This window comes from Arvicanthis niloticus, chromosome 8 (assembly GCF_011762505.2).
Source record: "Arvicanthis niloticus isolate mArvNil1 chromosome 8, mArvNil1.pat.X, whole genome shotgun sequence".
Taxonomy (NCBI): Eukaryota; Metazoa; Chordata; class Mammalia; order Rodentia; family Muridae; genus Arvicanthis; species Arvicanthis niloticus.
The window spans coordinates 46,874,500-46,885,860 of record NC_047665.1 but is presented as its reverse complement, the minus strand read 5'-3'; the positions used below and the strand labels follow the sequence as shown (position 1 = coordinate 46,885,860).

Sequence of the window (11,361 nt, the reverse complement as noted above, 5' to 3'; positions counted from 1 at the left end):
TAACTCCAGTTCCAGGGGATTCAACACCATCTTCTGTCCTCCATGGGCACCTACCCAAGCTAATATCCACATATATAATTAAAAATAAATATTGTTTAAAGGTGGAACTTGAGGCCACCTGCTTTATCAAATCAAAGGACTATTGAATTTTTTAAAATTTATGCCTCAGTAAACTCATAGACATCTACCATATGACCTCATTTTTATTAATTTATTTAGTAAAAAAATACAGATTCCATACAGTGAACAGCCTATTACATTTTTCAATCAAGAAAGCCATATTTTGCAAACTGTAGATTAATTTCACCATGGATAACAGGTGCAGCAAGAAACGTTTTAGTGACAAGCCTGATTTACGTTTATATGATGTGTTATTAGTAATTGGAAATAAGCAGATATATCTCTTTAGTCTCTTTTTTTTGAAGCTTATTTTTGATAGTCTGAGATTGTATATAATTCAAAAGATCCAGAAGCATAACAAAGGCTAAAGACAACACCAGTAGTATATAGAAATGCTACAGTGTAGTGATGAATTCATGAACTTGTCACATCAAGAAATTTCTCATTGAAAATAAACACTTGAACTAGTTTAAGAATGGATGATATGATGTTGGTTTATATTACTCTTTGTAGGTCATTTCACACCAAAATATTTTTTAGACCATGTTGCTGAGTTTGTAAGTTGTTTGCATGTTAATTAACCAGTGTCCTAAAAGTAAATTCACATAAAACAATTAGAAATTTCTGTCAAAAATGTATCCAGTTAATACATTGTAAAGCGCCACTATTTTAGACCTGTAATTGCAGGACTAGGGAGGTGGGAACACAAATCAAGAGCTGAAGGTAATGGTCAGCTATGTGGAGGCTAGTCAGTCTAAGCGATGGCTTCCTGTCTTACGTGCCCTTATTGTATCATTCAAAATCACATTACTTTGTTAACGTTTCACCTTGTAACAGAACCATAGTACTTAGCTTTATCAGATTTAACAAGTTTCAGCACAGTCCTATTTTTGACTTACTAGACCCATAAAATGCAGTACTATGCGGACAACATTGTCAATCGTAATTTACCTAAGAAGAAAGAAGCTCTTAATTTTTAAGGGCTAGCTGTCATTAATGACAGTTAGTTAAAAGTTGGGAAATATCTCGTGATAATTTATAGAAATCTCATAGAAATGTACAGTTTGAGGATAGTAGTCAACTAGGAAATGTCTTCTGTTGTGTATTACTGGGCTGGATGTGTAGCTCAGTGGTAGAGCGTTTGCCAAGCATCTGTGAAGCCCCAAGCTCTGTTTCTTGCCCTATCAAAATAAAAGTGAGATTCTATTTTGTGTTTCTCATTACAGCCTGTACAGGTCAGAAAAGAGTAAAAGATACTCAGGGAGTAGGAAGTTCATCAAAAAAGCAGAAGAGAAGCCATAAAGCCGCCGTGGTGAACAACAAAAAGAAGGGAAAAGGCAGTAAGTATAAAATTTACTTTGAAGCTTCAAGATCCAAAAATAATAGTTGACCTTCCCTCAAAGGTTATTTGGTTATGGGTTAATTCTACACATTTTTTTTCTCATAACTTTAAAAAAGTCACACAGGCTGGACAGTTGGTGCACACCTATAATGCCATTGTTTGGGAGGTAGAGACAGAAGAATCAGGAATTCATGATCATTCTGGGCTACATAGCCAGTTTAAAGTCAGCCTGGACTGTATGTGACCCTGCCACAGACAACAGCTAAAAGTTACACAGGAGTTTCTCATCATGAGTACAGTCTAGGATTGAGCAAATCCGTACTATTGGTATTGGTTGCTGGTGAGTGATCATGTAGATAATATGACCCAGTTACCTTCATGTTTACAGTGTCTACATGTATTATGTATATTTTTGTTATAATGAAGTGGATTGCTTCATAATTCTTCAGATCAGCAGGCAAAGATAGTGTCATAGGTACAGTTACAGTCTGTGAAATTATATTTCTGTCTCCAAACCGTATTACTTGAGAGCAGTCACCTGTCTTAGACTGGCAGGGACTTCTCATTGGCCTGCAGAGACTGTAATGCTTTGCTTCTTCTGAGGGCTGTGCATTTGATTGATTATTTATTTATTAATTTATTATTTTTTTGTAAACAAAATAAGAAGTGGAAAATATGTAAAGAATTTTTTTTCAGGTGCCCCACACTGACCCCTGCTGCTCTTCTGAGACTCCTGCCACCTCCACTGCCTGACCTTTGCTAGCAGCGGCCTTGGCTGCACTGCAGTGCAGAAAAGGGTTACGCGGTCAGCTCCCCGAGCTTCTGCTGAGCCCATATGACTTCCAGGCGGTGAATATGGCATCCTTCGGGGCCCCGGGTGGCTGTGCTCAGCAAGGCCGTGTCAGGCAGGCTGAGGCAGGCCACAGCACATAAAGGGGCCAAGCCTTGGGTGGCTTAGTTAGGAGTTGCTATGGTTTCAGAGCGGCAGTGGGGACTAGGGAAGGATTCATTAAACTGTGTTTAATGTGTGTTAAGGAGAAGAAGACGTGGTTTACTCTCAGGGGAGGAGGTGCACCTTTATAGTTTTGATCACTTTTGATACTTTCAAAGCCCTTACTTGGGCACTGCTAAAGGATAATTCATCAGTGTATACCAAATTGGTTCTAGATTATTTGGTATAAATAATAGAATAGTTAAAATACGTTTTTTTATACTGTAATGCTTTTGTCTTTAAGATATTACTATTTTATTGTCACTTCCAGAAAGGCTCATCTTCAAAGAGTCAATAAATAAGTCTGTCTAGAGGAGTTCATGGTAGTATCCCACTTTGACTATCTAGCTTCCATCCTCGTAAATCAGATCATGAGCCATTCTCTGACCGTTCTGAGTAGAATATCTGCAACAGAGTCTGTCATGGTTTTTTGTATTCAGAAAGAGGACATGTACAACTAAACAAACCCTATTCCTGTCCCAAGGCAAGTGGTCAGGGATAAATTCATTCATTCTAGGACTGAAGCTTAATTAGCAAATTTTTGATAAACTTCAGAGCATGTTGATCACAGAGCGTGTGGTGATGACATTTAGGAAACAAGCTATTGGGTGAGGAATTTATTGCCTATATCAGTGATGGTGATATGTACTACTGTGGCAGTGGAATTGGTGCATGTTACTGTCTACTAGAGTTGCTGTGTAATAGAATGAAGAAGTTCCTACAAGGAATCCTTTATTCCAACAGGGTAAAAAGCTCTTTAGCTAGGCAAGAGCCTGTGACTGAGTAAAGCATCTGTGGTATTGATAGGTGGGTGCATCGGATACTGCTTCACTGTGTTTCATAGTAAAGCTAGCATTAATGGAAGGTCAGCTCAACAAGATTGTACTTATTGGCAATATAAGTGGGAAGACTTTGGCATTTGTTTCCCTTGGATGAGATATGTCTGCATATGCATGTGATTTTTCTAGGTTTTATTTTTCTGGTGCTGGGTCCTGAACCCAGGGACTTGGGCTTGCTAGGCAAGCATTGCACAACTGAACTAAATCTTCAACACTGATTTTCTAGGTTTCATAGGTAGATTGTTTACTGTAGTGGAAAATTCAAGTGGTATATTTAGAGTTATCCTCTTAAGTTGATGATAGTTTGACCAACTTTTGTTTATTGATGGTTTCTTTCTCTTTCAGCAAACAGTAGTGACAGTGAAGAACTTTCAGCTGGTGAAAGTGTGACTAAGACTCAGGCAATCAAGTCAGTCCCCACTGGAATGAAGACCCACAATAGCAAGTCTCCTGCAAGGATCCAGTCTCCAGGAAAATGTGGCAAGAATGGGGACAAAGATCCTGATCTCAAGGAGCCCAGTAACCGGCTTCCCAAGGTTTACAAGTGGAGTTTTCAGATGTGTAAGTAACATATGTGATTTAGGATGCAGGAGTTTTGTCTTAGTTACTCCTGATGCCAGCCAGGGCTTGAAAAAAGAAACTACACTGAGCCTGAGAGACCTGACAATGGCATAGTATAGACCTTACTAGGATCCTGATTAGAATGAACAAATTGCTAAAAGAAAATATTAAGACAGGTGCTGACTAGCATCAAGTACATGTAAGGTTGAGAATCTGCTTGGAGAGACGGTACAGGGTGCTGGAGGAATGACTTACTGGTTAAGGTTGTCTTCTTCCAGAGGAGGGCAGTTCAGTTCTTAGCACCCGTGTCAGGTGTCTCACAGCTGTAACTCAGGGGATCTGATATTGTGGTCGTCATAGGCACTTGAATTTGGGAACATAGACTACACATACATAATCAAAAATAATAAAAATAAATCCTTTTCTTACTTTGTTTTTTAAAGAAAACATTAGTATGGGGGCTAGGCATGGGGGCACCCACCTGTACTCTCAGAGCTCAGGCCTCTGAGACTGGAGGATTGAGAGTCTGAGACTACCTTGGATTACAAAATAAAACCCTCTCTCCCTTCCCTTCCAAAATACAATTTTAACCTTGTGGTGTCTTTGCATCATATTTGTAAATATACTTTTTCTTTTTGAGACAAGATCTTGCTATATAGCCTGTTTGGCTGGTACTCAGTGTGTAGATAAGGCTGCCTTCAAGTTCAAGGCGATCCCTGCCTTAGTTGCCTGAAGCCTGCAACCATGCCTGGGGTGGTGGGCTTATTTCTCCTTCTCCTCCTCCTCCTTTCTCCTCCTCCCCCTCCTCCTCCTCCTCCTCTTCTTCCTCCTCCTCCTCTTTCTCCTTTTTTCCTCCTCCTTCTCCTTTTCTCCTCCTCCTTTTCTCTTCCTCCTCCTCCTCCTCCTCCTTTTCTCCTCCTCCTCCTCCTCCTCTTCCTCTTCCTCCTCCTCCTCCTCTTCCTCCTCCTCCTCCTCCTTCTCCTTTTCTCCTCCTCTTCCTTCTCCTCCTTTTCTCTTCCTCCTCCTCCTTCTCCTTTTCTCCTCCTCCTCCTCCTCCTCCTCCTCCTCCTCCTCCTCCTCCTCCTCTTCCTCCTCCTCCTCCTCCTCCTCCTCCTTTTTTTTTTTTTTTAAAGACACAGTCTGGTTTTGTAGCCTTGGCTGGTCTGGAACTGACCATGTAGGCCAGGCTGACCTGGAACTCATAAACATCCTTCTTCCTCTGCCTTCAAGTGTTAGGATTAAAGGTGTGTTCCACCATGGCCTACACCAGGTATAGCCAGGCTCCATTGGCTGTTTTTAACTCCTACACCATGATGGTGTTGAGCAGAGCTAGGGATAGTGGCTATAATATTAGCATTCAGAAGATAGAGACAGCAAGAGTAGAAGGCTGGGTCAGCTTGGGCTGCATAACAAGACCCTGTTTGCCCAAAAGAAGAATTTTAGCATAATGCATAGATTATAAGGTCTTTGGTTTTTATGTGTTCATTCAATAAATCCTGTGCTGTGCATTTCATTTGTGTCTGATTATTGTAGTCAAAGGGCAGGGAATAGAGGGATTGAGAAGTCAAATCTTTGATTGAGAAGTCAAATCTTTGGGTTTTTTGTGTGGTTTAGCTGGCATAACAGGTGTGCACCAACACACCTGGAAAATTGTTTCTTGTAGTTCATCTGTCTTAGACCTTATTCTAAAGCTATATTGGCTTTTTTTCATTTTTATTAACTTATATTTCCAAAATTATATTAATGATGCTTTTAAATTGACAGCGGACCTGGAAAATATGACAAGTGCTGAACGTATCTCAATTCTTCAAGAAAAATTGCAAGAAATCAGAAAGCATTATCTTTCATTAAAATCTGAAGTAGCTTCCATTGATAGGAGGAGAAAACGTTTAAAGAAGAAAGAGAGAGAAAGTAAGTACTTTTTCCTTAAACATAAGTCAGTTTATTACACTGCTTTTGAGTAAGGACTATGTCTGTTGTTTCTGTAGGCAAATTCTTTACTCTGTCAGTGTCATCTGTTATGGCCTCACAGTGCCCACTCACAAAGAGTATACCCTCAGTATAAAGGAAAATAGGGATGTTAGGATCTTCACTGAGTGGCAGATGGCTATAGCCCTAGCATTAAGAAGGCAGGGACAGTGAGAGTGGGAGGCCAGGTCAGCATGGGCTACATAGCAAGATTGCTTGCCAAAAGAGAAGTTTAGCATAATGCAGAGATCATAAGGTCTATTGATTTGTGCATGCTCATTCAACAAATCTTGTATTTTGCATTTCCTTTGTGTCTGGTATTATTGTAATGACTTTGTTTTAAAGAATACTTTAACAGATAATTGTACATCTCATGGACACAGTATGCTATTTCAGTACATCCATACTTGTGGAGTGACTACTTCAGGATTTTTAGGTTGTCTATCTTCTCATTGTTATAACAACATTCAAAGTCCCATCTTGTATGTATTCTGAGTTATATAAAAAACAGTATTGTTGACTGCTATGACGCTAAGAGATCATTGTTCCCGTCTGGTCCTGATGTTGTAATTTCCTAGACACTGTAAACACTGTACTGCTTTCTACATAATGTGATAGTTTTGCTTATAATTTTTGAGGGACCTCCATGTTGTTTTCTATAGTGGTAATAGTTGATATTTCTTCCAAGAGTATAACTTTCTCTTTTTTCTTCTTCTGTTTGGGTTACTTTAGTATATATTTCTTTTGAGACCTAAATGAAAAGAACTAATGTGAGATGTCAAACTCTTGCTTGGCTGTGATAGCAAAATACCATGACAGAGAAGTTAACCTAAACAGTAGAAACTTATTTTCTCACAGTACTAGAAGTTTAAAGTTCAAAGTCAACACCTTATTTGTATATGGTCTGTTGTTGCTACCTTCTTATGGAATGTAAACATCCATGGGGGATGTAGAGAGATCTGAGTCTTTTTAAAATAGGGATATCCATATCCTGTGTTGCTTAAGCCTGTCTTAAATAACATTATATTTCTAATGTACAAAGTATTACATTGTTGGTAACAACAAAAGCTTAGAAATTAAAGAAGTTCTCATTCATAAGTATACTGTAATACTATTTAACTTTGAAAAGAAAAGGTAATAGAGCTGATATGGATGGAGCATGATCCTGCACTGTGGTGTTGTCACACACTGCAGCCCTCCCACATGAGAAGTAGGGTCAGAACAGTGTTTGCACAAGTTCAAGGTCAGATTGCTGTACATAGTAAAGTCAAGGTTAGTCAGGACTATATAGCGAGACCGTATCTCATAGCCTAAACCAAAGTAAAAGCAAGAGAGTCTACAGTGTATGACACTGTACTATATTTACTCTTTCCTTCCACCTGTGTTGTGTGTTTACATGTGTGTGGAGGCCACCGGACAACCTGGGATACCTTATTTTTAAGACAGCATCTCTCATTTGTGTGGGCCTTGCTCATAGGCTAAACTGCTTGGCCACCAGACCCTGCTTTTTTACATAGGTTTTAGAGATGGAACTGGGTCTCTGTAGTCATTTCAGTGACTGGGCTACCTCCTCATTTCCTACCTATGTTTTAATAAGTGATGATATATCTAGGAAATAGAAATTCCCATTTTGAGATTCAAGAGATGAAATTCTTTTAGAACATGAGTTGCAGATGTTGTTTCTACAGACATAGTGGCTGTTTGAGGACCACTATAGTCTCTCTAGAAACTGGCTCTGGTGGTGCAGAGGCTCTGAAATGCAGAAGTAAGTGTGTATGGTTATGTTCCATTGCAATTGTCTTTATAAAAGATTAGGCCTTGCAGCGCTACTTTGATCTAAAGTTTTAAACAATATGGACAACTAGGGACAGTAGAGGGAGCATTTGGACAAGTAGGAGACTTCTACATATCAAATTTGCTTCTCCAACTTACTCCCTTGTATGGAACAAAAACTTGCTTTTGTGTGTGTGTGTGTGTGTGTTTGTGTGTGTGTGTGTGTGTGTGTGTGTCTGTCTGTCTGTCTGTCTGTGTCTGTCTGTCTGTCTGTCTGTCTGTGTGTACATGCACATATACATATGTGCAAGTGTACCACAGTGTACATCCAAACTTGCTTTTGTGTGTGTGTGTGTGTCTGTCTGTCTGTCTGTCTGTCTGTCTGTCTGTCTGTCTGTCTGTGTGTACATGCACATATACATATGTGCAAGTGTACCACAGTGTACATCTAGAGATCAGAGGACAACTTTTGGAAGTCAGTTTTTTCCTTCTACCTTATGAGTCTTTTTAATTAATTTATTAATTAAAAAACAGCTTTGCCTAATTATTTTTTGCATCTGACCTTCAGAGCAATATGATATATTTCCTAAACAGTCCCCTGGGGATTAGGAAAGGGAAATGAGGAGTGAGAGAAATGAGTCAGAGATAAATTCAGATTGTCCAGGCTTGGTGGCAGGTGCCTTTATCCATAGAGTTGTCTCACTGAATGTTTATTTCCTTCTTATTTGTGTATGTAGATATTCTTTTAAAACATTCCATGTATTTTCTGTCTTGATAATAATGAAAGAATTTTCTTGAAGAAAACTGTGTAATATGAACTGAGGGAGGTAGTACAGATAGATGGTAAGCCTTTCACCTTAGCCACCCATTCTTTTTAAACTTGGAAACAAAATCATTTATTGTCTGAGTGCAGTGTGCACACATGGAGTCATTTCTTCCCTTCTAACTTGTAGCATCTGGGAGTTCAACTCAGGTTGTTAGGCTCTACCTGCCAAGCCATCTCTGAGTATATTGATTGGAAAAGTGGTACAGAAATGTAGTATTAGAAAAGTAGCAGAAATGTCAGACATTTTTCCTGTTTTCATTCAAAACCCTGTGGGTATTCAGTGAACAAAGTTATCCTTTAATTATATATTCTACAATGTGGATACACAATTCCTTTTCTTCCTCTTTCCTCTCAACCTTGCTTTCTTTTTACTTTGCCAGGACTAGGGATACAACCAATGGCCGTGTGATCCAGGCATGTACACTGCCACCGAGTTCTACTACTGTACCATCTGCGGTCTACAGATGGGCAGCGGCCTGCTGTTTGAGATGCACTGGCTTTCCCTTTCTTTATACTGTGGTACTTGGAGTAGGGATGGCTCCTATATGATGAATTTGGAGAACACAAGAGAAGTTTAGGCTGAAGATGAGCTTTTGCTTCTTCCCAGTGTAGCCTGCTTTGTAGTCTCACATGTGTTCTTCTTTTTCCTCAGGTGCTGCTACATCTTCCTCCTCCTCTTCTCCCTCATCCAGCTCCATAACAGCTGCTGTTATGTTGACATTAGCTGAACCATCAATGTCCAGTGCATCACAGAATGGAATGTCAGTTGAGTGCAGGTGACAGCAGGACTTGCTAGAGCACTTTGCACTTAATGGCTGTTGAGGGCCACATCTTTTTTTATACTGCACAGTGGCACACAAACACACAAAATCAGACAAGCACTATTTTATATTTAAAAATTATTTCTTGACAAGCTGACTTGGCACTTAAGTGCACTTTTTTTTTTATGAAGAAAAAGTACAACGAACTGCTTTTCCTCAAGCAATAATTGTTTCCAACTTGTCTGGGAATTGCGTGTCTGGTAACTTGAAGGCCTTCCACTGTGGCAGAGGAGGCTTTTCACTGCCTGTAAAGACGACACAGTAGGCAGAGAAAAGGTGGGCCAGAACATGTGAGATGACTTACTGTATATGTATTCCCTTGTATTTTGTTAAAGCTGGAACATTTGATATTTTTCCATTCATTTATTAAAAATATGAACCTATTTTCATTTGTACAAGCTAATTGTTTTTTAAAGCAAGTCACCTTAGGGTGACTTTAATTGTATAAGTCAAGCACATGTAATAAATTCAAAACCTGCAGTTAGTTAACAGGATCTTATTAGACATCATCCTGGTAACCAAATATTAAAGATTCTCTTTAAAATGACTGAACATGTTTACAGGTTTGAATTAGGCTAAAAGGTCTGTGGTGGCTTTTCACACCCCTTCAAATTGAAATGGGACTACTGTACTTTGCCATTTTTCTATAAATCAGTATTTTTTTTTAATTTTGATATAATACATTGTGTGAAAAAGAAAATGGCTAATAAACTGTATTAAATCTTAAACAATGTATAAAGATTGTACCTAGCCAGTTCAAAGTGTATATTTATTCATAATGAATTATAACAGTTATATTTTTGTGTTTTCTTGTAAATGTTTCTTTTCCCTTAAATACAGATAATTCATTTGTATTGCTTATTTTATTACGAGCTTACAACAAAAAGACTTCAGGATCAAACTGTTCGAATGGTTCAAGGTTGTTTATATGACCTGCCTCACAAAGATGCTTGTTATTTTACGTAAAAGTAGCTAATTGGGTAGTAGGCCTATACAATTAAATGCCTTGTATAAACTGCAAAATGAACGAACGCCAAGCTGTTTTCACTTGTATTGACTTTATGTTGTATGATTCCAATCTGTTTGGCACTTGTATTTAATTCCCCACCTTTGTAATACATTTGTATATTGCGGATATGTTCATTGAAGCTATTTAAAACCGGGCGCTGTTAATACACAGTACTTCACTGTACAGACTGTTTTACTGTTTTAATTGTGGTTCTGTGTGCTTTTTTTGAATGAGGCTGGCATGTTTTATTTGTTTTCTGGCAATACATGTGAGAATCTCGAAGCGTTTTGTTGTAGATGCTAACGTGTCGGAATCCTTAATCCTTTACATTGAACCTTTCTAAAAAAAAGCATTTTCAGTCTTGTAATGTGTGCTTACAGTAACTAATTTTGTTGAAAAATGGTTTCAAATTACTCAAATTTGTACAGACTGTAAAGATTTGTTGACAGCAAAATGTTGAAGAAAAAACTTATAGAATAAAACTATAAAGTATATATTAGGATCTGCAAACATGATGAATTATGTAATATATTGTACAAATGTAAGCAAAAGCTCTGAAATAAAATGCCATAGTTTGTGAATCCTTGATTTTGTTTGTAGAAAGTTAAGTAATTTTAGTTCACTTTGTATGTGATGACTGCTGAGAATATGTACAAGCAGCCTGTATTATCACAAGGGCTTCCATCAGTATCCCAAAGGGAATGTTCTGCTTTTAAAAATTAAAAGTCCCTTTATAGTGCTGGTTGTACAGCAAGTACTTAGTGTGCTCCAGGCCTTAGTTTCAGTTCACAGTACTGCACCAAATCAAACCTTAAATCAAAAAAACAAAAACGAAGAACCCCCAAAAACCTTAAGTAAAGTGATGTTTTTAGGCTGTTATCTTTTTGTATACTATTTTGCTAGAGTCTGAATGCAAAATTTTTTTGTTATGATTTGGGGGTTGTCCAAAGAAGGAAAAAAGTAAGTACAATTTTAAAACTATATTTTGGGGCTAGCAGGATGCTCAGAGGTAAACACCAGTCTTGGTTTATGAATCCCTGCTGCCCACATAGTGGAAGGAAAGACTGCCTTCTGCAAGTTATCCTCTGCATTCACACACACAAAGTATATA

The 11,361-nt window shown here is 38.4% G+C and overlaps 1 protein-coding gene across 4 annotated transcripts in view; it reads left to right on the top strand.

Moving 5' to 3' along the window:
* Positions 1 to 10,831, top strand: part of Arid4b (AT-rich interaction domain 4B) — a 123,946-nt gene extending 113,115 nt beyond the window's left edge. For 3 of the 4 annotated variants that reach the window (XM_034509972.2, XM_034509971.2, XM_034509970.2), the window contains 4 exons: positions 1,347 to 1,460; positions 3,638 to 3,853; positions 5,618 to 5,764; positions 9,073 to 10,831. In XM_034509972.2, coding sequence (XP_034365863.1) covers positions 1,347 to 1,460; positions 3,638 to 3,853; positions 5,618 to 5,764; positions 9,073 to 9,200 — 605 coding nt within the window. In that variant the 3' untranslated portion in view covers positions 9,201 to 10,831. Of the gene's footprint in view, positions 1 to 1,346; positions 1,461 to 2,158; positions 2,312 to 3,637; positions 3,854 to 5,617; positions 5,765 to 9,072 lie in introns of those variants that run through there. The other variant, XR_013112232.1, reaches the window with a different exon arrangement.
* The last annotated feature ends 530 nt before the right edge of the window (positions 10,832 to 11,361 follow it).